Raw genomic sequence first — 27,169 nt, forward strand, 5'->3', positions numbered from 1 at the left:
GTTAGGTTCTCTTTTAACAATACCTCTTCAGATAATATGGATAAAGCAACTTATAGAAATGATTTATCAGTTATAATTGTTGTTGTTATTTATTATTATTATTATTATTATTAACAATAACAACATGCATCAAATATCCAACAGAAATGCAGCGTTGTATTTGATGCATAAAAAAAGTAAGCACAGAGCAAGTACTGTAGTATCCATTTTCCAGTGCCTACTCTTTTCTTCTTACAATCTCAGCTGTTCATTAGTGTTGCAACAAATGATTGCTCTCATTATCCCTTGATCTTTTGAATATTTTACTATCAATATTTACCTTTACGCTAAGAAATGAGAAAAAGAAAAAAAAAAGCTCATCACAGAGTCCGACGTGTGTTCACTTTACAATGATACCAAACAGAGAAAAGCAGCAAATCCTCACATTTAGAAACCTAGAAATAATAAATGTTTGGTATTTTTGCTCAATAATGACTCAAACACTTAATATATTTTCAGAATGTGACAACTTGGTTTCCAATTATAAGTATTTCTGTGTAAAATTGAATGTTCATGAGTAAATAAGAGGTTCATAATCAAAGTTTGGATTAAAAAGATCCTTAGAGTAGGTTTTGTTTATTCAGAGTTTAAAACTCAAAATCTCGGCTTAATCAAGACTATGTGGGTGTGGTGTGATTAGTTTTTATTTACAGTGGCATTTCCCTGGCAACATAAACAAACAACCACATGACTGTCAAAACACACACATTTTGCAAAATTCTGCTTGGTTCACAGAAATATGTGACATCACCTTTTTCCAACGTTGACACACCTACTTCAAACCGCCGAGAGGGCCACAGACAAAAACACAAATATAGGAATCTCTCGATTGAAAATGAACAAAAACAGTTTTATCTTTGACACGGTTTTTATATTAATGTAGGACGCCATCACGCATATTAAGAAGCTGATTGAGGAAATAGCCATTAAGGCATTACTCCTATGAATGATCAAATCAAATTGCAACTCTGCTGCTTGTTGTCCTTTTGTTAGTTTTATCCCTCTCGTTGAACCTCCTCTTCTGGATTACAACTGTATCACTTCCAAGTAATCAATTATTAAGGCTCTGAACATACCATTTAGTTATGCTTGCTTCAGCGAGGACATTCATGGCCACATAGTATTTTCTTTAAATAAATGATTGCATGAGAGGCTTCAGCAGCCAGATTCATCTCTAGTAGTGTACTTTCATTCCAGACTTAAATCACAATTATGATACATAATACCGAATGTAATGCATGTGTTAAAGCCGAGGTCTGCACAATGTCTGCGCTGCCTTGCGTGTATGTTTAATGGACACACTGTACATTACGGCTGCGCTGGTACTGTGCACGCAGAGCTGAAAAAGGAAATGGGACTCCAGCACGTCAGTGGAGATTATAACCATAGGAAACAAGAACATAACTGTTTAGAGTACACTGGCCCTCGGAAATGCATGACACGAGAGGGGCAGGAAGACAGAGAAAGAGAGAGGGCAGTGGATGGAACGGGATGAGAGAGAGATATTTGTTACTGAAGCATCAAAAGTTGAGATGGAGACAAAGACAAGACAGGGACATTTCCCCCCCAACATCCTTTCCTCTAGCTGCAGTATATACTAAGCCATGCCGATGAGTGATTTTGTAAATCCGTATGTAAAAGGTTGAGAGTGTGTCTTGTTTGCTGGATGGAAAACTATGCAGCTGCTGACTTATCTGACCCCCAGATTGCCTTTGTTGTATTTGGGAACAGAATAAACAGTGTAGATCCCCAGTCTTTCTTGATCGTGATTTGTACTGATTTATGCCCCCTACATTTTTATGGAGCAGCTGAATATCACTTGTACGCTAATCTTTAGTGATTAGCTAATCTCTTTGTTTTAGAACCAATTTTAGTAAAATGCTCCAACAGAATTAAGTCAGGATGGTTGTTTAGTTGCATCTACAGTAGATAATCTTTGAAATTAGCCCTTCTTCACACTGAAAAAAGTCCATTGCTTTGCACAGTACTTAACTGGTCATTTTTAACTGGTAATGGCTTTTGGTTTGCTTATAAATACTTGCAGTCTAAACACAAGCATGACCCGATGTGCTGAGCAGTGGCAGCTGTAGCAGTCCGTAGCTCCTGTCTCATCTAAGGCAGAGACAGTTGTTTCCTTTATGTCCATGTCCCCACTACTTCAAAAACCAATTAGCTTGGGACTTGAGTTGTGGTCATCCATCTGCCTTGATACTGTCATAAACATATAGCATAAACATACAGCACAAAGAAATGCAAGCCTGTCTCAGGTTCTGTTCATCTTTGTAAACGAGACTCTTAGTATCACACAGAGATCTCCAGCACAAAAGTCCTTAAACGGGTTTAACGTGAAACCCTCCACCTCATTAATCATGCACGGTGACATGTGTCTGGGACAGAAAAGTTGTGACGGGGACAAAAAGGATGTTCCTTAAATCTCTGGGGAGACTGTTCAAGTTTGACAGACGTGCGTTCCATCAGTTCCATAAAACAATGTGCCACTAAGGCCCTACCGTGCAGTCTGGCTCATGGATATGAATAAGAATATAGCCTTAATGATAACATTTACCTCGACTGTATATACAGTACAGTGGCCGGGGTTGTAAGGAATAGTAACAAAGTGTCATGGTGGAACATATTAACATCTGATGATGTCCATATGTTAGCATGGTTAAGTGTTGGAGTGTAGACTAAGGCTGAAAAATGACACTCAGTGGCTCCTTTAAAAGGAAAAAAAAGGCAAGTGGTTAAGTGAAAACTGATACCTTTAACCGTGATCGTGGAAATGATTTTTTCACAACCTTTTTTTTTTTTTTTTTTTTTTTTCTTAACCATCCATATCAGATGAGCTAAAGTACCCCTTCAGTGATACCACCTGTCATGCTCCTGATATGTTCATTGAAATTATGTTAGTTATCACAATTAATGATATAAAAGTTGGTTCTTTTTAAAATACCAGACATTGGTCTTGGAGTTTTGGATTTTCATGCCTGTTGTTTGGCTGCTTTTTTCAGTAGATATGGTCAAGTTTGTCCGTCCGTCCTCTTTCAAGCAGCTCAGAAATGTAATGGAATCCTTGTTATGAAGTATGAATGAAGGCCGCCATCCCAGAAAGACCAATTACACCATCCCGCCTCGCTGCCTCGCTGCTCAGTGTGACTCTGTAGCAACTCTCAGATTTATGAGTTTCATATACCCTTAAGAAAGTATATGGCCTTGGTGGAGCAAGGTCATGATAAAAGGCTGCTGATCAATATCTGAATGAAAAGCCATTTGGGAAGTTTTTAGGGCTTTTTTTTTTCTCCTCCTTTCTCCCTGGATGCAATATCTGCAGAGTATCGATTGTCCGGGGCCAGTAGTTAGTCAAAGGCTATCTCCTTTGACTAACCCCTTTGCAGCGTGTCAGCCCCCCCTCTTCCTCATGATGGATTGGTATGCTTCTAGCCACTGTAATTACACCATGGGACCAGCAGGCCATTTATTTAGCTATTTCCACCATTTGCCAAAAAATCGCCTTTATCTTTAGAAATTCAGCACTTTCTTGTGCAACTAAAGCAGGAAAAAGGACACATAAAACCCCGATGTTCCCCGGTATAGAGAGTGGAAGACTGAGGATCATCCTTTACTCATAGATCTTCAGCTTTTATTCTTGCTGTAGATTTACTTTACACCCCCATTCCTGTGTCTGAGTTCAAGTTCAGCACCACCCTCAGAGGAAAAAACCAGGGGAGTTCGATGTTGATGTCTGTGATTTTAAGAGTTGATATTGATAATAGATAGAGGGAAATAGTGAAATTCTATTACAGCAGTTGAGACACAGTTATTTGCAGATAAGCATACTTGGTACAGGAAAAAAATGTGAATAATAGAAAATAGAATTAAAAGAGCAGAGAATAGACTTTACACACGTTGTGTAGTACCAAAAGAAAACGAAGATTGAAGATTATAGGCATGATAAAAGTAGACTTTCTCTCTAAACATTTGCATTGGATTGCATTAGACTATACAGTATGCCTAATAAAGTGTTTATTTATATATATATATATATATATATATATATATATATATATATATATATATAGACAGACACATACACACACACACCACTGTTGTTATTGTCACTGTTTAATTTTTTTTTTTAGTTAATACTCTCAAATGAAGCGATAACTACATGGCAATTATAGTTAGTCAGACTTCTGTATATATGATTGTCTCAATCACTGTGCACTGGAATTGCTGCACTTGACACAGACGTACGTGCACTGTGCTATAAGTGCTGTGTAATGGGCACAGCAGTATGATGGAGAGAGGGGAGGAGGTGCTCATGAATAGCAGACAGCCTTGCTAGATGAGATTGCCGAGCCTTGCAGTCCTGTATCATGTTGAAGCAGAACACGCTAGTATGTAGACACGACAGATTTGTTTAATAAAGTACTAGAGAGCTAACAAGCACGATGAGTTTCATTTTTTTTTGGTTTTGTGTAGTTTCATAAATTAAACTGAAATGTTTCAAAATCTGTGCTTTTTTTAAATTTATTTTATTTTATTTTTTTTTTTACAAAGCCTTTTACTCTGAAACTCTTAGTTGGTTTTAGCATTTGAGGTGTAAGGTTAAACACGGTACCATATTTGTGTTTATACATGTGGACTTTTGGACTGAAAAAAAAAACCTTCCCTAGACTTGACCTTGAGCTTCTCCACTGTGTTTTTCTTTTGGGGTGTGCTGGAAATGTGGGTACGGGTTCAAATTTGTCATACCATTCAAGATCAGCTCTGAAAGCTAGAGGTCAGAAGATTATTACAATGGGCCAGTAATGGCAGAATTATGCAACTCCGGTCCAGTGGATGCCCTCATTACTTCGCAGTAGTGGTGATAAATGGCCTTAAATGCGTGTTGTCAAAATCACAGGAAAAATGTGACTCTTCATCAAAAATACAGATGGTACCACTTCATGGCTGTAGCAGTGGAAGTCTGTATATACTATTTATTATGTTTTTGATGCTTAGATAATATTCATGAGGCAAACACTGACACTATTTTAACATTAAAGAATAAAAACAATTTTCATTGGATTGGAAATACGTTTTTCACAGCATGTTAAACATTCCTGTCCTTCGGTCAATATTTACAACCTTACTAAACACAATACTTTTACCTCCCATGAAATCTGCTATAATCAGTGTGTAATTGTCTGGCTTTTTGTTGGTGAATTTACACTGAGTGTAATTACTGCTAATTGGAAGCTGCAGACTAGGCTGGTGGTAATTAAGGCTCGATTTGCATTATTTCATTTGGCTGCACTGCATTGTGGGGAGTCTGAAGCCTTTTGCCTCCCACCCACGGGAGCACTTTGATCCTCACAAGCTGGTGATGTTGCAGAGATACAATATCACTCCCTCTTTTTTTTTTTCACATTGGTTTTTGAAAGCTCTCGGATAAATTGGAGTTAATTGGGAGGAGTGGTAGGTGCGTATGTTGTTTTGGTAATGAGAGTGTGTGAACTCTTGTGTGTTGGCAGCAAATTCAGTGAAAAGGGAGTTAACAAGAGAGTAAAACCAAAAGATGTAAATGTACATGGACTTCGTTTTAGTGTGAGTGAATTTCTTAGCTCACATGTAAGCCAAGATTTTACATTTTTAGTTCAATTTTTTTCTCTCTAATCATATGAAGAGTCTTCAAGTAAATATGTTTTTATACATTTTTCATTACAGATCTGATCAGTCATTGCCCAATATTTTAATTCATATAAAAAATAGACAAATTAAATGACTTGATCCTGTGATTAATAATAAGGATGGGCAAAATTACATGTAGACTGTCATTTCAGAAGGTAAGATGGAAATGTTGCCGGGTCTGTGACCCTAACATTACCTCTGGTAAATCTTGTAAACAACATTAGTTGAGGTGAATTAACATACACACATGAGGTGGTCTCCTGTACACCTCATTGGAGAGGGAAGGATAAGCATTAATGCACATATAGAAAATCACTTCGGCTAGACTTAATCATGCCAAACAATTTCAGTGGGAAGGTATTTGGTCCTGTTTCATTTTAATTTGAGTCTGGAGATACCATTGAAGCGATCGCTGCCACTGTTTGACAAAGAGCCAGTGCTCCAGCAACCAGTCCTCAACATGACATATCCTCAATCTATTCCTGCTCTCCCGCTTCTTCTAAACACATGGTTTATGCAAATCGTAGCAAAATGATCCTGGGGATAGCAGCAATGTTTGAGCAATTTGAGGACTGCCAATAGGAACTGGCATTAATATAAAATAAGCAAGGAGAGAAATCTACTCTGCATATGCATGTCTCATTGACTGTACTCAAATTAATTTAGCAGAAAGGTTATGAATGACTGTTTGTGCCAAAGTGCAGTCGCTTGTAGTGATATATGAAAGCATATTCACTCTGCAAGTCCTGCTTGCTATGATAAAGGTCATGTTATCATTTACATAATATCAAATGCTTTGAGGATAAACCCATGCAAGTAGTATTTTTCTTTACCTCCCACATTCACCAAAAGTCATTTCTAGCTTTCCCAAAAAGCTGAATACGAATGAAGTAATATAAAATAATCAGGAAGGAAATTTGAGGTTTTTCCAGTTCGAATATCAGTTTCTATTGTCAGTTATATAACAAAAAGGAAATTTTAAACACTGAAAATGGTGCATGCATTTGTCTCTGGACAGTCCTGTCGGATTGGATGTTGATGGATGACAATCATTTGTCCTTGTCAGCAAATGAACAATCGTTGCCTTTCAAACAGCGGCGCTATCAAACTTTCAGGACCTGCAGAGACAATCTATTAACATGTTTAAACCAGCCGTTTGATAATGATAAACAGCAATGCTGGCCATCATGCACAACTACTTAGAAACCCAGTAATCTCAATAATATGTGATGATTAATAGAGGTGACTTGGATTATGATTGTTTATTTTAGTTTCTTAATGCTAGATTAGTGTTACATTTAGGATAAGATTAAGCCTTAATAGCCCCCAAGGGAAATAGGGTTGGTGCTGCAGGAAACTGTAATAATCTGCAACAAAAGACAGAAAACTCTAAAAAGAAATCCCATAATCAATTCATGTATAAAAAGAAAATAAAACTTTTTAAATTTGTTTCAAAGTTAAACATTGAACGGCATTTTCGCTGACTATCAGTGCCACTGACCTTATATTGCATAGTGCTTTAAAAACAGTAGTTACAGGAAGTTCAAATAATTTAATTTCAGTCACCAGCTGTCATACCGAGATACATTCATGTAAATGGATGTGCTTCGTGCTTTTTATTTGGGTAAACAGCACCGACAGGTCAGGGAATAGCTTATTGTGTAGGACATAGTTAATGTAGCTCACTTGGCCCTCTGCTTTTCTAAATGCTGTTCTCTAGAAATAAGCATTTCATGAATCCTGAACCAGCTCTGTTACTGAATACTCCATACAATTAAACCATTTGTTTTGTATGTCACAAAGCCATGCCAGATCTACTCAGGCACCAGCTCTGTTTTGATGTAAATGGAAAATTTATTAGCGCAATTTTAACCTTTTAAGAACCCACCAGTAAAATATCTCCTTGTAGTGTGTTGATGGTTTGTGTTGAGTCTATTAAATAGAAGGCATAACTGTTTTGTTAACTGATTAGTCAGTAAGAGCATCGGGGCCACATAAAAGGAGAAACCTGAACTCCCACATTTGTCCTCTGTGTTGGTAAACTTCCTCAAATTTATAACTCCAGACTCCCGAAGAGCATTCAAAAGATGTTTCAATAAAAAAAAAGGGAAAAAAAGTGATTACTCTTTACTACCTCGCATAAAAATCTTCCGGCCCGGTTTCATCAGTAGCAAATGTGGTCTACATAAGAGTGGCCCAACATTTTCTTCCTTCACACACACACACACACACACTCAGAGCCTAGTGTAAGGCTTGCAAACAGTGATGCATATTCAAGTATTGCTTGCGATTTTAAGGGACACGCACACACACACACACACACACACACACACACACACACACACACACACACACACACACACACACACACTGCCTCTGTCAGTTTCTGTGTGTCTCTCTCTCCCGCTTTCATCATCAGACAACAGTCACTTCAGCCTTAACGAGCGGGCCTTCCAGACACCTTTTATGACTGAACTAATTACTAATTACACAAGTGGTTGGCGTGAGCCACAGCACAACGCTGGCCCTTTGTTATTTTAATTGTTGTTATTTTGAAGAATGGTGCTTCAGTAAATTCTGCCAAGGATGCCCTCGGAGGATGGATGAGCTCTGAATAATTTATCATCTTTGTAGAAACACACTCAGTGTACGGTATGGGGGTTGCATAGCGCTGTACATCTCCATTCTTGTTACGGTGGCGCTCTCATCAGGGATTGATGACGAGGTATCTTTCATCGTCCGTCCACCTCTCCTAGCACCCCATCATTAGGACTTCCATTGTCGCCTGTTCATGGCGCGCTGGATGAATATGACTGGCAGAAGTGGTCCCCTCATGCTGTGACTAATTACTCCAGCCAATGGTTCAGCTCCTGATGGATTAATGTGTATTGTGTGAACGGGACAGACCCCCCTCTTCCATGCGATGAGAGACGAGTGCGTCCTGATTCTGAGCTGTGCGCCATGCACGACCTTGATAATTATTTTCATAGATGAATACCATTGCAGGCAGGATGATGAAGTGGCCATTTGCGTTCGGAGACTATCACATGCAAACATGGAGCAGGGTCTTTGTCACTGGTGCGAAATCTGGTCCTGCACAGACCTGCGTCTCCTGTGTTTTTTCCAACTTGCATTCTGCACACATACATACACACTCTCCCTCGATTTATTTCCCCAAATATGAAAAATCTGTATTCATTTTTTATTTATTTTATTTTTTTAAATTCGCTAAGTTTTATATTGTGAAACATTTTCCTGTATAGTATTTGTATTCTGTGGCTCTCTTGTATGCACCAAATTAAATGCGTTCAGCAGACTGCGTTACATCCAGACTTAAGATATGAGCAGCAGCAGCAGCCACTCTCCACTCATCATCCAGCATTTTGAGACACTTTTTTTTTTTTTTTCTTTTGGCCAAATACATCCAATAATCGTTGGTGCTCATTAGCCAAGGCATGCAAGCTTTTAACGGACCCGCTTGGAAATTGTGTTTGTTTGCTTGCGTAAAACTCCTTTCCCTTTTAGAGGCCCCTGTGTGATCATTGGTGTTGGACTGAAGATTTGTGAGGAGCCCCCAGGCAGAAGCAGCATTCAAGAGTAGAACACATAAAGTATCCTGGCGTTCGGCCGTCATGGCTTATGCCACTGAAACCATAAACTGTCTTCCTACACCTTCACAGGATATACTGCAGCCACTTATGTGCAACCTAGTCATGATTTTTAAATTTTGCTTTAAAAATGTTTAAATGTTTTTTTTTTCTTGTTTCTTTTTTTACATTACTTTTTTGTCTTATCAAGAAACAGTGACTAGATGTTTTAGGTAGTACATGCTCAATGGGGGCTTTTAGCATGCTGATCAACTAAATTTACATTTAATCAAGGCACAATGGATTTAAAGACATTTACAGTATTTCACCAAGCTCAGTAAATTGTGGCAGAGGGCTTAAGGATAATATCTAAACCCAACTACAGTACAACTTCAGGACAATCTTAGGCTAGGAATATGTTTCCTAAAAGTGTTTTTCCTCATCAGAACATTTAGTTCAAGTAAAACAACTTTTTGACTCGAGTCCAGCTGTCAGGATTTAGTCTTGTTAGAGGATCCAAGTGCATGTTGTTTCTCCCTCCCCACCTGAGCTTTTAATCATTAACACATGAGCCGTTTTTACTCTCTGACAAATGAACGGCTTTGTTTTACGGTGGAGTTTAAATTAAAAAACCTTTTAAATTGGAGAAGAAAAAATTGCTAATTTAATGCAAAAGGGATTTTCATATGCTTTGTTTTGCCTCTGAGCCATGGGTAATGAATATTTTAGATCATATTTTAATAAAATCACTTCCAAAAATCGAAGTGATATTTCATCATAGACAGCTACACAGCATACAGGCACAATACTATATGGCAGTCACTCTTAACTAAAAGTTAGAGAGTAGAATGATTTACCAACCAGGCCTGGTAAAGGGAGATGTAAATTGGTGAGAAAAATGGAGGCTATCGACATTGATTAATATTAGTAATGCTATCCACCTCTGTGTTTGTAATGGCCTTCTCCTTATCCCGCTAGCCATGAGTCCTGACAAGAGGGATCCTGCTGGGCTTGAAATGAGCCTAGAATGGAAGCACGTGCCGCAAAAGTGTGTGGAAAATGATCACGCTGTCATTCGCTCATTCCTCTGTGATGGTACTCAGTGCTCAGTTCATCTAGTGCTCTCTCCAAAGAGAGAGAGAGAGAGAGGAAAAAGGAGGCAAACAGGGGGGGAACGTCTTAGCCTCTGAGAAGGAGATAGTGTCAGTGTCAAGGACGGGGATTCAGTGAATTTGGGTCTAAGCTTGCGTATAAGTGAGTGTTTTTAAAGAGTGATTCTGAGGGTTAAAAAAAAACACCAAACACAATGCTGGCTTTATTCGTGCTTGCTCGGACCGAGTACTAATGCTGGGCTGCTATACCATGCTGGCCGGTAATTGCTAACACATGTGCTGCTTCTGTCTCATTGCAGCCGGCCGAGGGAGTTCTGGCGCCTGGACTACTGGGAGGACGATTTAAGGCGGCGACGTCGCTTCATCAGGAACCCCTTTGGATCCGCTCACTCAGAGGCTACACTCAAAGCCGCGGCCGAACATGGTCAGTCCCATCCACCATGCCCCTCATCCCTGCCTGTTGTTTCCACTCCCTGTCATACTCGCTTGGTGGTAGCACCAGGTACAAGGCAATAAAAATTAGCCCTCGCGTTGCAATAAAAGATTTATGGTACCACAAGACACAGTAAAATAGCACCCTCATTTGAATTTCACACAGATAATTTCATAGCCTACCTCCCATTATGCAAAGCTAGACTAATAACCAGAGTGTAACCAGGCTTTACTCAGAAAATCTGCTTTGAACTGAGTGGCTGTGAATAACATGAAATGTTCTTTTTTTCTTCACTGCATCACAGTGGCTGATATCAGTGGTAAGTAAGATTCACGACCTCCCTCTTCTGTTTGTCTTCATTGAGATTTTTACGTTCCAGTGAGGGGTCATTTTGGGATTTGTGCCTTTTGATGCATTCCTTTGTAGAATAATAGGCTAAACATAATAAAATATATATCCCTTGTAGTAAGACTGAAATGAATTTTGAGTTGTATAATTATGGTTAATTTATTGATTTAAGGTCTAATAGTGTTAGACATTAATAAGTTATATTGGTCCTTCAGGTTAAATATAATGCTAGTGAAATGCAAATTGCACTCTGTATTCAACATTTTTGTTGATGAAAGAGCCCACATTGTTCTAAGAGGATCTTAAAGATTAGGGAAAATTAAATATGGTTCATAAAAAACTTCATCAATACTCTGCCATTACCCTAAGTAAAAGAGTTGACATTAAAAGTAATAAATTGATTACTTTTTCCTTTGGAACTGTAGTAGATCCCATCAGTTCGACCCTCTCTCCATTGTTTCTGTGAATGTCTCCATAAAGACAGGTGCAGATTTTCAATAAACCTTGTCTGAGAACAACTTGAAACTGCATGTAATCCCCCATTTCTGCAAAGATCCAGCACACAGCTGAGTTTGCAGTCATCATCATAATGGGCCTCCATTTACCAGTTCAGTCAATTACTCTCTCCAATAAATGGCTTTTTCTGGACCAAAAAAGGTCCACGATGTGTCACCTGCAAAAGTCCCCTTAAACATGACATCATTCCCAAAGACAAACGGCAGGTGTGACAGGAGTCAATAAGAATGTGATCTAAAAGCAGTAAGTGTTGAGGATCTCAGGATCCCGGCAGACTTCTGGTCTGCAGTAATGGCTGCAGCGCGCAGGCAGCTGGAGACTGAGACCGCAGTCCAGCTGGTCTGTGTTCTTCTGCAGATTTTTCCTCTGTTTCCATCTTTATTCCTTCTTGTTTTCCCGTCAGTTAGATCATGACAGAGAACAGACATATCACATATTGCTCTCTCTCAAATTCTTTTAGAAAAATGTGTCGAGGGTGTTCTGTAAGTCGGTTATTCGGGTATTTGGTCTGGTATTCAAGTTTAATTCAAAACTATTTCAGCTTATGTGCAGCATAAATTCATCACTGAGGGGGGGGGGCGACAAATTCCTGCAAACGACATTTGATTTCAAAGTCAAGTCTGTGAAAAAATAGCCAGTAGCCAGTTGTGGCAAGGGGTACGCTACCTCAAGAGAGTGTACTGCCTGGCTGAAATATGGGAATATATCATTTAAAATAACCCTCTGACATTGAAGCCTGACGGCATCCATTTTCTGATGTAACCTTTCGTCTTGTTTTAGTCGACCCGACATTTGTTACGGAAGTGCAGCTCAAGACGAGAATGCAGGGCTGAGTTTTCGAACTGAGCACAAAGGTCATATCTGGCTGTAATTATATTCATCAGATGCAGAGGGGAAAATGCAGTCTCACTCCTTAAGAAAATATTTAGTATAAGATCAAGCCTGAATTTACCCTAATTTTCTAGCTACTTGTGGCAGTGCTTTTCAATCTCACGCATGATCATAAAATTAGAAATAGTGGGAAAAATATTTAGCATTTTTTTACTTGGTCATATAACAGAGTTTTATTTTCCCTTTTTAAGACGAGGGAAATATACATCTTGTCCTTGATACATGGAGAAAAATGTGCATTTCTACATTAAGGATATGGACAACTGTTATCATTCATACCGTGCCAAGATGATTTCCACAGGAGTGTGTGGCTGCCAGTAGGCTTGAGTAGGCTGTTATGTATTTATGGCTGGAAAGAACCATCTTTTCTCGGGATTGATTCTGTCTGGTCCGGGGCCCGTGTACCAGAGGTGGTAGAGTAAATACCTGAAGACTAATGTCTCTGTTCTGGTAATCAATACTCGCCTCATGACCACACTCCTGGCTACGCTCCCGTTAAAAACAAATTTGTTAATTTTGACAATTTAATTGCTGTGACCATGCAAGCCTTGAGTTGTATAAGCAGGTAGTTGAACCTCTCACTCGGGAAATGGGGTCTCGGAAAAAGTGTAACCTGTTGGGATTTATGCACATTTCTGCTCCCTGTGTGACGAGTGATGAGGTTGAGGTGCACTGGTACATTTTCTTGTTAATGTGGCATGCCTCCTCATTGCATTGATTGTTCAATATTGTAATTTAAATTATACTTCAATTTAAGTGACACTCTGAATTTTAAAAAGATAATGATAGTTGTGAGTTTGAATTTAAATTTTTTTATTCATTTTTTACGCTTTCAATATATTCTGGGCTGATTACTTTCAGCATTATTTATAATAGTTTTAGTTAATATTGGTTAATTCTGTGTTTTCACAGTCACACAGTTAGATTGTTTATTAAAGGATTCCAAGTTGGACAACCATTTGATGTTTGACGTGATTCCCCAGCCACACACACTCGCACCGGAGCGCGCACACGCACCTTCACACACACACGCAACGTCACCGAAACCTCAGCGTTGTCAAATTAAATGGAAACCAACTTACAGTATCTACTTAGCTACTTTAGGAACAGGAAGAGTGAGAGGTTAACGCATAGCCTGTCACTTACAGCATGTGAATGTTTCTTTTATGTACAACTGGCGATACGTGACATAACTCTGGTCAAAACAGCTTGCTGTTCTAATAGACTCAACCAAACAATAATGCTGACTGGTCATTATTTTGGCTGCCGTTACTTCAGTGTATATTATACCGAGGAGCTATTAATAACTTGTGTTTGAGGGTAATAGAAGGAGCGGGGTTTTGGATCAGCCCAGTCACAAGGTTTAGTTGCATCAGACAGTGTATCGGCAAGGCTTGATACTGTATGTTAGTGCCATCAGCATGTTGAGGTGAGAATTCCTGAGCATGTTTGCAGATGAATACAAAAAAAAAAAGTTGAGCTGCATCTCTGTTTGTAAGCTCATCTGAGCCTAAAACCAAGTCCCCTGTCCACTTGCTTGGTGTGAATACAATGGCATGTGGTACGTATTAGGGGAGCTGGTAGTAATTTCAGTGCTGCTAACTAAAGAATCCTCCAGGGAGGCTTAATTACAGGAAGGCCATTCTAAATATCAGTGAGCTGCATATTTTCCATGACAAGAGATTTTTTAGCCCAGCTCCTCTAGCAGTTTCAAAGTATATAGCCACATGACGCTGCGGTGCATTTTTAGGAAGTGCAATTGATCTCCCCTCAGGTGGTGGTGGGAAAAAAAACCCTCTAGTCATGTGTTCAGCGACTCAGTGGATTAAAGCTGTTGCTTTTACCTGGATACTGGATTAGAAAGCATACATGCACAGAAGGAGTGAAAGCTCTCACTATATTGCCCGCTCTGTTTACAGAGAGGGAAGACTTGCCAGCCAGTCTTTGTATTGTGGACTTGTGTCTGTGGATCCTTACCATGCTCCACTGGGGAATGCAGAGCTCTGTAAATGTTTGCAGATTAGCATTTTTCTTAAATAATCCAATTGGAACCTCAAATCCTGTTCAGTTGAAATCCAAATGGGATGTGTGCGACCCCCGTTTTGTTTAAATGTGTTTGGATAATCTTTGTGTGAGATGGTGTTTGTTTTGATGTATGGTAAAGGGCAAACTGTGTTTAGGGTGAGGATTATGCCTGCCTTTTGTTTGCCTGCCTGCATGTAACTCTGCAGGGCTGAAAATGCACTGCAAGTCAGCAGTGCTGTTAACTGGTGAATCGAGGTTAAGCAGCACACACATTACATCGACTTTGAAAAGAGCTGTTTTTTGAGGGTAAACCTGCTGTATTTTACAAGACACATCTTTAGTTTATACTTGCCTTTGGAATATGACAAAAATACAGACACGATTTTAAAAATTAATGACTTAACCTGGTTTATTAAGTAGCCACAAATTGATATGTGTATGAATTGTTAAATTAATGCAGTACAGAATATTATTATTTTGTTTAGATTCTGATTGCATAGCTCCTTCACTAATAGCAGTAGTTTAAACCAAGGAAGTGCAAACAAATAAAAATCTTTTTAGAGCACATTTCTGCCTCATTAGTCAAGTCTAGCATGTAGAGTGATGTAACATTTAATTAGTCATGTTTCTTGTTTGCAGTGGTTACTCATAATTGCTGTTTTGTTGTTTTTTTTGTTTTTTTTAGAGAGAAAAAATGTCTGAGTTGGTGGCTTGGTTTCAGTTAAAAATAAAATCTGCTCAAACATGTGATCCTTGAAACTGTCATCAAAATGTCATCAAACCCTGCACTGGAATAAAGTCAAACAAGTTTTCTGTGTTAAATTAAAATACAAATGTGAAACTGATTTCACTCCATGTAAATAATCTTATGGTTGAAATTAAAGCTAAAATAAAAAGCCCCTTCTCCCCCCTAGCGTCCGAGGAGGATATACTCAAAGGCAAACAGTCCATCAGGAGTCAGGCTCTGGGAAATCAAAACTCGGAGAGTGAGACGTTACTCGACGGAGACGATGACACCCTGTCCACCCTAGACGAGAAGGACGTGGAGAACTTAACAGGTAAACAAGCTGCTCATCCCTTTTCACCTATCTTATCCGGCTCTCAGTCATTGTCACCCCTTCCCATCTGACTACGTTGTTTTTGTCCTGCAGCTCAGACAAAATAAAGAAATAAGGTTATTGTAATTTTCATACAGCTTAAAATTCTGCATATGCAGTTCTGTTGGTTTTCTGTACTTACTGAGTTATGTAACAGTCTCTTGTGCACTGGCTTCCATATCTCCCATGGCAACGCTGATTTTTCCCATTTTCCCAAGTTGCTGTGATATCTGTGATATATATTTTAATTTAATGTCGCATTTTTGCTGAACTTCCTATGAACAAGGAAACCAGGCCTTCGGAGAAAGTTCATCACTTTCTTGGTACACAGCATTATAAGACTGGACAACTATTTTTTCATTAAGGCGCCACTATCTAATGAGAGTGCTGGTGAACACACAGTATCTTCAGTTTTCTGTCTCAGCCACTGGAGGTCCGCTTCACAAACATACACCCAGGCCTGAGTAGCAACTCTGTAAACACTTTTTTTTTTTTTTTTTTTTTTTTTAATAAATCCAGCAGTAGCAGAGTTTAACCCAGGATACTGCTCACCCTGAAATGGGACATTACCTGATTCAAGAAAAGCAGCATTGGCCTGAGTAAAAAATACTAAACTCCCCTCCGTGCATGGGCCTATTAGCCTGGTCCAACGACTATACAACCCAGCCTCAAATTAAATTTTATCCAGCTCACGATGGTGCGAGTCCTTCGTGGCTTTTCGAAGGTGTCCTGTCATTTAAAGAATCTTAATTAAATATCATATAGTCCGCTAATCGGATTGCAGTGTGATCTGCATTTTTATGTGCAGTGACAGCGCTGGGCAGACTAAGCTGCATTAATGAGGCTCAGGGTGCTATTAAAATAACGCAGCTGGATGACAATAGGATTAAACGTGGAATCCTGTCTAATGGAGTGATGTGTGTACTGCGAGGGTTGAGGAGAGGTAGTCGGGAGAGAGTTCAGCCTCTCCTCTTACGCAGCTGTCTGCTTCAGGTGTAATTGAATGTCTTTGAGTGAATGGAATAAAAAAATGTTATTTCGACCCACGGATAACATGTCAGCACTCGCGGGGGTTTCACGGGAGGCAGGGGGATGAATATATATCTGTTTGTTCCATGCGTTTGCAGGAGTGCGAGGGGTGCTCAGGGAAATCAGACCGGGCTCCGAGCCTCTTTTTCTCCTCGGCGCACATCTGCAAATACAATGCCTCATATGTGCAGAGCCGGGCGAGAGCTTCCACCCACAGCTCCCCTGAGCCGGGCTCTCATTGTCATACTGGCATAAATTAAGATTGATGGAGAATTAAACAGAGCCTCACCCTACAGCCCGCCATCAATTGATTCTGATGGATTGTCGATTTTTGACAATTGTTTCTTGAAGTCTCACCATGTTTATTCCGTGTTTTATGCCGCTGACACCTACAGTGTTTTATTTTCGGAGCTTTGAGGATATGTCACACAGTGGGGCGGCCTGTGGAGATGCATGTCTCGTCATTTATTTTTGAACTCATCGATTAATTGCGGATTCCTAATAAAGAGGAAAAGCTGGGTGCATGCTGCACAATGTTTGAAGTAGCCGAAGCCTCTGCTCCTAAATAATACTGCAAGACTAATGCAAAAAGGTCGAAACAGTCTCAGCTTTAAGAATAGACACAAACTGTCTTTAGCATGTTTCTCTTTACCACCCATCGACTTTCCACGTCCAGGAGTGAAGGCCCACGGTGTTTTTTTTGTTTTGTTTTTTTTTAAACTTACCGTTGCAGGCAAATAGCCATCAACTGCGTGCAATCCCTTGTTGAGTCTCATAAGTTTACTTTTACCGTTGGTGGCTCCTTTTTTTTTTTTTTTTTTTTTAATAAATCCAGCAGTAGCAGAGTTTAACCCAGGATACTGCTCACCCTGAAATGGGACATTACCTGATTAAAGAAAAGCAGCATTGGCCTGAGTAAAAAATACTAAACTCCCTCCGTGCATGGGCCTATTAGCCTGGTCCAACGACTATACAACCCAGCCTCAAATTAAATTTTATCCAGCTCACGATGGTGCGAGTCCTTCGTGGCTTTTCGAAGGTGTCCTGTCATTTAAAGAATCTTAATTAAATATCATATAGTCCGCTAATCGGATTGCAGTGTGATCTGCATTTTTATGTGCAGTGACAGCGCTGGGCAGACTAAGCTGCATTAATGAGGCTCAGGGTGCTATTAAAATAACGCAGCTGGATGACAATAGGATTAAACGTGGAATCCTGTCTAATGGAGTGATGTGTGTACTGCGAGGGTTGAGGAGAGGTAGTCGGGAGAGAGTTCAGCCTCTCCTCTTACGCAGCTGTCTGCTTCAGGTGTAATTGAATGTCTTTGAGTGAATGGAATAAAAAAATGTTATTTCGACCCACGGATAACATGTCAGTACTCGCGGGGGTTTCACGGGAGGCAGGGGGATGAATATATATCTGTTTGTTCCATGCGTTTGCAGGAGTGCGAGGGGTGCTCAGGGAAATCAGACCGGGCTCCGAGCCTCTTTTTCTCCTCGGCGCACATCTGCAAATACAATGCCTCATATGTGCAGAGCCGGGCGAGAGCTTCCACCCACAGCTCCCCTGAGCCGGGCTCTCATTGTCATACTGGCATAAATTAAGATTGATGGAGAATTAAACAGAGCCTCACCCTACAGCCCGCCATCAATTGATTCTGATGGATTGTCGATTTTTGACAATTGTTTCTTGAAGTCTCACCATGTTTATTCCGTGTTTTATGCCGCTGACACCTACAGTGTTTTATTTTCGGAGCTTTGAGGATATGTCACACAGTGGGGCGGCCTGTGGAGATGCATGTCTCGTCATTTATTTTTGAACTCATCGATTAATTGCGGATTCCTAATAAAGAGGAAAAGCTGGGTGCATGCTGCACAATGTTTGAAGTAGCCGAAGCCTCTGCTCCTAAATAATACTGCAAGACTAATGCAAAAAGGTCGAAACAGTCTCAGCTTTAAGAACAAACTGTCTTTAGCATGTTTCTCTTTACCACCCATCGACTTTCCACGTCCAGGAGTGAAGGCCCCCGGTGTTTTTTTTTGTTTGTTTTTTTTAAACTTACCGTTGCAGGCAAATAGCCATCAACTTCGTGCAATCCCTTGTTGAGTCTCATAAGTTTACTTTTACCGTTGGTGGCTCCTTTTTTTTTTTTTTTTTTTTTTTTTTTTTAAAGCCAGCATATTTTACCCCTTCTGAGAAGAGGGACCCCCTGCTTCTTTTCTGACCGGCTTCTGTGTGTCCTCCAGGCCCCGTAAACCTGAGCACCAGTGCTCAGCTGGTGGCTCCGGCCCTTGTGGCGAAAGGCACCCTGTCCATCACCGCCTCCGAGCTCTACTTCGAGGTGGATGAGGACGAGCCGGGCTTCAGGGCCATCGATCCAAAGGTAAGAGACTGGGGCTCCATTGATCACGTCTCGGATTGTCACTTACAGGAGCCACGCTCGAATTTCCCACAGTGCTGGGAAATGCTGTACGCCGGCCGCCTTACATTTGAATGGAAAACTGACAAACGTTTTTAATATCTCGTAGCGTTATTTTAAAAGAGCATAAATGGGACTATTAGTCTGTTTCCAAGTTTGTCCTAACATCTTATAATGTTGTAGCCAAGAAGAGATTCAGTGTCTTTTCAGCCTGTTGTTGAAGTTACAATATGATTATATCTGAATTCAGATGGAGGAAATATCATTTAGGCATAGTTTAAATATATATATATTTTTTTCTACCAATGTTTTTGATTGAATGTAAAACTGTTCTTTCTCATTTTTTCTAAATGAATATTTTGTGAAGTAAATTTAACACCACGAAAATGTTGCAAATTGTTTAGTGGAAGGTGATAAGAAAATTTCCAACTCTTTAGTAATAAATAAATGATCAAAACTGCCATAATGAGAAGAACCATAACAACAATTGGATCAGGCCTTCCCATTGGCAATGATCATCCTTTTTAGGTCTGCAGCATTTTTTTTTTTTTTTTTTTCCCCCCCACTGTCAGTTGATCTCAAAAATCAAATTACACGGAAGTATAGTGCTCTGATGGAAAGATAATTAACACGAGTAAACTTCATGTTAACTACAGAGGACTGCTGACCCACAGTCGGTTTGTTTGTTCAACTCGCACAGTTGGTGCAGTTTAACCCCGCCTGATATTATCGTATGTGAGGCTTTGCATTTAAATGGTTTATATTTCAGTAGCATCAGAATTTATTTGAATGTGATTTTTTTTGTTTATATATATCATAACTCATTAAAATAAACTTGACTATAGAGGTGTCACGTAAGCCGCAGTGCATTATCTCAATTCAACCGCGTTAATCAGATTTAAGGCTTCGGTTTATAGCTGGAGGCCTCGTGCTGCTGCGGCTCGAACCGAGGGCGCGGACGCTCCCGGGCCCATATATTAACACGAGCCCGTTGATTTACACGCGTACGAAAATCCCTTTTGAGCCTGTGGCTCACTGTAAAAATAACGTATGGTCCTGAAGTCGTCTGTGCACTTTCCCCCCTTTGAATTTAGGAAAAGCGTTTAACGTTTTCCTCTCTTTTTCCAGTGCTGACCGCAGGTTCGATTTTTATTTTTTATTTTTTATTCTCTCTCGTGCAAGGTGACTAATTTAACGATTCTCTCCGTCGGACAATAACAAAATAAAATCCAACCGACTAACTGCAGATCCGTCATCTCAGCTGCCAAAACACGTCAAGACACGGGGCCAAGTTGTAAGTTAATTTGCAACATTTTATTAACATTTCTTTTTAAGTCACATAATGAAAAATTGAACTTGGCACGCTACATTTTATTCTTTCACTTAACGATTTTGTGCATATATTTAAATAAAAGTTTCTTCACTTTGTGAAAACATTTAAAGAAGACAACTAAAAGTTATTACATTTATCTGAAAATGTACCTCCACTTTCTCTCTGGCAGTGGCCCAATTACTCCAATTTTTTTTTTTTTTTTTTTTTTTTTTGAAAAAGGGTTTTTGTGGTTTGCTTGCTGCATTATTTTATAACGGATTTTTTTTTTTTTTCACATTGTTTGGAGAATCAGTTGGAGAATCATCGTTGTCCTTCTCTGAAGTTTTATCCCAAAATGTCTCTCGGGCTCTGTCTCGCCGATCACTTTTATAATTTGTCCAAACTTTTCGCATTGGTGAGGATTTCCCTCGCTAGTCTCCACGTCTGCTTCGCAGCAGCCTCCAGGGCCGAGTGAGGCTTTCCCTGAAACAAGTCCAAGTTTGGCAAGAAGTAGTGGGGACATCTGCGGCACTGCAGACAGGATATGAGCTGCAGCAGGATGCCATTCAGCCGGTCTCCGAGGCAAGACTCGTCCCAGTCGGTCTCTCGCGGGTGTTTCTCGCACTCGTACAGCAGCAGGGTCTTCATGTGGTAGTTGTTGAGCGGCTGCCCCGGTAGCTCCAGGTGACGGTCCCTCAGCGTCTTCAGGATGGACAGACACTTCTTCCTGCAGCCGGCCATTAGCAGCCTGTTCTCGGCCTCGCTGAACTGCAGGACCCATGCGTCGCTCTCTGCGGAGCTCTGCTTCCCCGTCAACGAGTAGCACTCTTTGGAGAGGAGGTTGAAGCCCTCGGCTTTGACTTCTGCGACCCGGTTAGGACCGGGCCAGGGGATGTGGGGCATGGGCCACTGAGCTGCACTCCTAGGCCATATCCCAGTGCACTTGAACGCGGGGGTGATCTGCACCACGTACCTCTCCCTGATCCGTAGCTTGACCTCGCTGGTGTCCGCTACCATCTTAACCACGTCGCGGTAGCTGCATTTGTCCACGGCCTGTGCCACCAGAGTCTGAAACCTGGAGCGGATTTTTCTGGCCGAGAGGTACCCCGAGGCGGTGATGAACTCGACCCACAGCGACATGCTCCTTTTACGGCCATCGCTCAGCTTCAGCACCGCGCAGCCGGGCAAGGAGCCGTCGTCCACAAAGTTGAAGACCCCCATTTGGTTGAGGTAGAGCACCACCTCGAACTCATTGGGGGAGATGACCTCCATCCCCTCATAGCGTGCATCTATCTCACTGAGGGAGCTGATAAACCGGGGCTCCTGCACTTCCACCTCTTTCAGGACATCCGACACCACTTTACAAACCTCCCTTATAGTCTTCGCAATGGCCGCTTTGCGCGCTTGGCATCTCTCGTTGTAATATTTGTTGAGCTGGTAGACCAGCTTTGCCTGCGTCGCAATCATGTTTGGGCAGAGGTCCGGGCTGTACACCGGAGAGTCGCAGTAAGTTGACGGATCCAACGCTTACCGGTAAAGCCAGAGGCAAATGCTTCCCCGTGCAGGAAAAATGTGTAATCAAAGTTTTTTTTTTTTTTCTTCTTCTTCTTTTTTTCTCTCTTTTTTTTTCTCTTTTTTTTTTTTTTGCTTTTGCAGCGGATGGACGTCAGTGTGAGGAGGAGGAAACGGATAGGGATGCAACGCAATAGCCTGCTAAATATCAGTCCATCTGAGCACTTCCAGCACGGCTAGGTAGATTCATATTCAGGTGGTGGCTTATCATCCGTGTCCCGGACTGCAGACGCTAAAGGCTAAAACGCTGCCTGTGACCGCTCATCTCTCCCTGCCGCTATTCCCTGCTCCGTGGCCCCGCTCACTTTCGCCCACACTCAGCTGGGAGCTGGACTCGTGTAGTTTATGAATGGTTCCTCTAGGAAGAGTGGAAGGGGGTCGGGCTTCTCTCCCTGCAATCATGTGCAGAGCTGTCAGTGCAGGCAGCCAATCAGGGCCGCCGGCGGCGGGCGGTTCTGCGGGAGATCTCCAGTCCGCCTCAGCAGCATCTGGGCGCACGGAGCTGTCCGCCGCTCCCGAGTCGACACAGGAAAAACACAAGCCTTTAGGTGTATACGGCCAAATGACAGCCTACACTCTCTGAGCCAACAGTAAAACGGTTTTTTTTTGTTTTGTTTTTTGTTTTTTGCAAGACAAGTGCTGCTCTTTGCTCGCTTTGAGGATTAAGACTGTAGACACAGTGTGAGTGACAGTCTTTAACTTTAGACCTGCTTGTGTCCCGCGGATAAGTCTCTTCCTCTCTGTCTCTCTCCGCTTTTAAACGACTGTGCATCTTCGTGTTGTACTCCTCTGTGAAAGGCCCAGTAATTATAGTGTTGTTGTTGGGTTGTTTTTTTTTTTTCCCCCCAACTTCACAGCAAGTTGTATTTATTCTTCTAAGCATGTCCCGCTTTTCTTATTGAAGTCCAGGGAACTGTGTTGTCTTTTACTCTGGAAAACTTTTGTCTGTTTTACGGGTTTAAGTGGGAGTTTTCCCTTTTTCGAGCTAGACACCTGAACACCAGGCAGGGCCAGTTGAATACATAAATTGTAAATTAAAATTAAAAGTGAAAAAATAAAGCCCTGGCCTATTTACTTCATTCTCTCTTCTTTAAGATCAGTTTCAAGTCCATTTTGTTCCCCTTTTTGTTCGCGAGCGCGTTTGATCACATTCACGTGAAAATGTATTTTATAAACAGTAGATACTTTATGCCGTTACATACTGTTTAACCGTTCCGTTAGTATACGTTCAAAACGGCCAATGCTTCGAGTGCACCTGCAGCTTGGGCTCAGGAAAGCTGGACTCAGACAGGCCCGAACTACAAACTGCGGTGAGATCCGACACTGTCACGTTTTCTCCACCTGACACGCTTTCAAACTAATCGATTGATTGAAATTCGGCTGAGCGTTGCGGTGTCATTCCCGCTGCCGATAGTTCGTGTTGAGACCGGATGATTGGCAGAGGACGTTCGTCACCCGGCCTCCCCTCGCGCGCACTCGTTAATTTGCCTCGCGCGTTTATCGCCGTGAACCTTGTCCGTACTGAATTATTTAACCAGAGGTCTCAGTGAGGTTGTAATTGAAGTCCCCCCCCTTGTCACCCAGACTTCATGTAGGAGGACTGAAGAAGCTGCCCCCCCCCCCACACACACACACACACACACACACACAGACATGGGGCAGGGGTGGGGGAACATATTTAGACATGTTAGCATGGTGGAAAAATAAAATCCTGCAGTGAAATCCATATGAAATATTTAGTCGGAGCATCGTTGCAGCCCGTTACCTTTGCAGTCCTGTCACACGTGTCCGCTATTCCAGTTAATGAGGTCGCGGTCATTAGGATGTAGAATTGAGTCAATTGCACATTTTTTTTGTCTTTTTTTTTCGCGACTTTCAAGTCTCTCTCCTTGAATGGCTTTTGTAGTTCAGATCAGTACGTGTTTTAATTTTAAGAGATTATCTTTTTCGAACAGGATCTCTTGTCACTACCCTGCTATTAGGGCGGTTAAATAATCGAGGCAGCTGTTAAATATGGTCCAATCATTCCTGAATTTCCAGAAGATAAATAAGTAGTATAATACAGCAATAATCCGACACCATAATCCGCCTACGTTGTTGTATCTCGAAGGTGTGTTCCTTGATGTAAATGTTGATCAGAGACATTGAGGCCTACTGTAGCTGTCTGCATAGATGCATGGTGGAAAATGTCGGTATGACATTTCTCTGCAGCCTGCCTTCAGCTGGACATTTCCTGCCTTGCCAAACGTCTTTCAAAGAGTAGAAAACAGAACAATCAGGCTATTCTAAAGTTCTGTACCAGAAGAAATATGACCACATATTACACTTTCTGACACTTGTTACCAAAAAAAAAAAAAAAAATTGTAAACATGACAGAATATTGATTCGGTAATGATTTCCAGAAACCCCTTTGCTGATATGAAGTAGCCAACTATGCAGTGGATTATGAAAAAATCTACAAACATATCAGAAAAGGCAAAGATTAATGAGCCCCCCTTCATAGTTGCCACATCCCTCTGGACCTCATCATGTAGCCTTTTCCACAAGTGGTGAAGAGGCTTTAGGGAGTGTCAAAAAATTCATGAGTAAATTTTTAGAATGTATTATTTAGTTTGATGTGAAAAGGCTGTAGCCCTGCCTGGTATTTGAGCTCATGTCAATGGAACAAATAACATGTATTGAAAAACCAAAATGCACAAGTTATATCAAACTGATTTGGCTTTACTTGGGATCACAAACAGCATATTTGTATAATGTAGGCCAAAGGCAGTGAGTTGTCGACAAGCTACAAGTTATTTAATTTAATTACGTGATTTGTGGTTGAATGTTGTGCACAGTTTTCATTGATGCAGCTTAGCAGGACTTCCCACCTAGAACAGTTAAATTAACTTTGGGCACAGTGGAGAAGTTTAGTGGCAAATTAACTTGTTCCCACCAAGAAAAAACACTCAAGGGTAAACATTACTGAGTTGCATTTGCTGGTGTGTCATGACATTTGAGTTTGATGCACCAGCTGCTAAATGGAAACACAACATCCATTTGGATATTCCTCTGAGAACTACCAGAGTACTTAGAGAAACTATGGCAAGACAAGCAACAGTTGACTTGGCAACCCTTTGATTTACTGTGAAATTTAAAAGAAATGTTAAACTGAGATTGCATGAGATGGCATTCCTACCCTTAGCATCATATTTAAGTAAAGTGATAGTTATCCTAATATGGCTTTGGAATTTAGAAAAAGATAGAAACAGAAGTAAATGAGAAAAAATGTCTGGCTGATGATTTCGGGATGACTGTTTTTTATCAAGCTCACAGCTCCACAGATTAATTGCCACTACTTGGAGAGCAAGTGTCCAAATATTATGAAGGACATTCTAACTGTAGCTTCACGAAATATATAGTGACACACAGTCAGGCTTTTATAAGTACATTATGAGTCCAGTCTGGCCGTCTTACCAGACCACATGTTTCTTAGCAACTACGTTCATTTTTTACTACATTGTAAAGTGGAATACAGCGGATTGAATTCAATCAAATCTTTTTATTTTTGGCAGTTGATATGGAAAGGTCAGCCATATCTTAGAATATGAGCCTCAGCCTTTCGTGCATGTGCATTTCTGTGTACATATGTGACTAACTCCCCATCCCTGTCTCATGGCAGAAAACCAAACGGTCAACACACTGCTGACGCAGCTAGGAACAATGTCGCAAGCCTAGCTATTAGCATTTTTAGCTTTGTCAGCTTTCTTTTATTTAGATTTTTTTTTTAAAGTGTGTTAAGTATAATGTATAAATCCAATGACAATGGCCAACTGCTTGTCACTCACTCACTTCTGTGTGACCTTTGTGTCCTGAGAACATGCAGAATTATCTGTGGTTCCTAAAGAGTTTCCCCCTGGTTTATATAGACTGGAGAAAAGATCAGGGGCCTGTCAGAGAGCTCTTTGATCTAAGCCTGTGTGACGACTTCACAGTGATCCTCTCACGAGCACAAAACAGTGTCCATGCCTGTGCAAATCTCTGCCAGCTGATGAGTAACCGCACTGATTCTAATTTATTTTCTCTTTTTCTGTCCTTGTTCGGGCTTTCTTTCCTACTGTCTCAGCGTTATTCTTCTTCTCCCTTTCCTTTCCTACCAGATTGCGCAAGCTACCCCCAGGTGGCTCAGTACTATACTATATTGTTTTTATTGTAACAGTTTGCAATTAAAAACAATCTCTAAAACATAATTTTGTCTTTTAAACATATTTCAAATATATTTGGTCCCTTATTTCAGGATCTTTTTTTATTGAATGTCAAAAAATGTTTGTATTAAAATTGAATTTCAGTTATAATTTAAAACTTTTTAGCAGTGTGGTTCATGTACTTGTTGAAATTCAATCTGAAGTACCAGTATATACTCTACAGGCAGCAAATCCAATTTGTGCATAACGAAGTAAAAGTGCTCCAAAGTAATTTACAACAGAATGGCACACAGTCATGTGGTCCATGCAATAGCCCTAAATGTTATGGCTACATTTTATGGCATGGCATGACATTAACTATTTGAAGATGACAGAAGAAAGAAATGTGTTTGTTTTGCAACAGAATGTGCAAAAGTTTCTTTTCTTGGTGTCTGTTCGAGTTATTTTGCTTTGTACTTCTAAGTGAGTGATAAGGGAGGGGGATGTCGGGGCTTGGCATTTTTAGGTAGTGCTCTTTTTTCCTTTTCCTTTCTCTTGAAACATGATAGCTGCAGGAAAAGTGGCTCACTGCCTCACAGCACACACTGACATGCACATGTGCACAGAGACCGACATCAGCACACATCTGAACGGAGGGAGGACGTTTTTGATGCTCTTGTTCACACATTTTGTTGCTGTGTGTTAAACCCGTTTGGAACCAGATGCTCCCGCAATAGAGGGCTCAAAGAAAATCATCGCAGGCAACTAATTGCCTGGCAGACCCCTTCATCTGCTCGGCAGATAGCAGAACTGATGGAGTCACAGAGCAGATGAATGTGTGTGCGTGTGTGTGTGTGTGTATGTGTGTTTAGGAGAACCCTCTCTGTGTTTAGGCACAAGCTATCAATATTGCATGAGGAGTTACTGTTGCACAGCCACTCCTGGAGACCGCT

At 40.8% G+C, this 27,169-nt stretch overlaps 2 protein-coding genes across 2 annotated transcripts in view; one reads left to right on the forward strand and one right to left on the reverse strand.

Annotated features, from left to right (window-relative positions):
• Positions 1-27,169, forward strand: part of lrba (LPS responsive beige-like anchor protein) — a 191,710-nt gene that overhangs the window by 95,543 nt on the left and 68,998 nt on the right. The window contains exons 37-40 of the mRNA XM_040146675.1: positions 10,711-10,835; positions 11,149-11,163; positions 15,539-15,682; positions 18,997-19,133. Coding sequence (XP_040002609.1) covers positions 10,711-10,835; positions 11,149-11,163; positions 15,539-15,682; positions 18,997-19,133 — 421 coding nt within the window. The remainder of the gene's footprint in view (positions 1-10,710; positions 10,836-11,148; positions 11,164-15,538; positions 15,683-18,996; positions 19,134-27,169) is intronic.
• On the reverse strand, positions 20,730-22,073 carry mab21l2 (mab-21-like 2). The gene has a single exon (XM_040145212.1). The coding sequence runs from the start codon at positions 21,946-21,948 to the stop codon at positions 20,869-20,871; it is 1,080 nt and encodes a 359-aa protein (XP_040001146.1). The 5' UTR covers positions 21,949-22,073; the 3' UTR covers positions 20,730-20,868.

Source organism: Xiphias gladius, chromosome 15 (genome assembly GCF_016859285.1).
Source record: "Xiphias gladius isolate SHS-SW01 ecotype Sanya breed wild chromosome 15, ASM1685928v1, whole genome shotgun sequence".
Taxonomy (NCBI): Eukaryota; Metazoa; Chordata; class Actinopteri; order Istiophoriformes; family Xiphiidae; genus Xiphias; species Xiphias gladius.

Excerpts from the sequence above, each read along its gene's own strand:
- mab21l2 (XM_040145212.1), bottom strand. The coding sequence starts at position 21,948 with ATGATTGCGACGCAGGCAAAGCTGGTCTACCAGCTCAACAAATATTAC.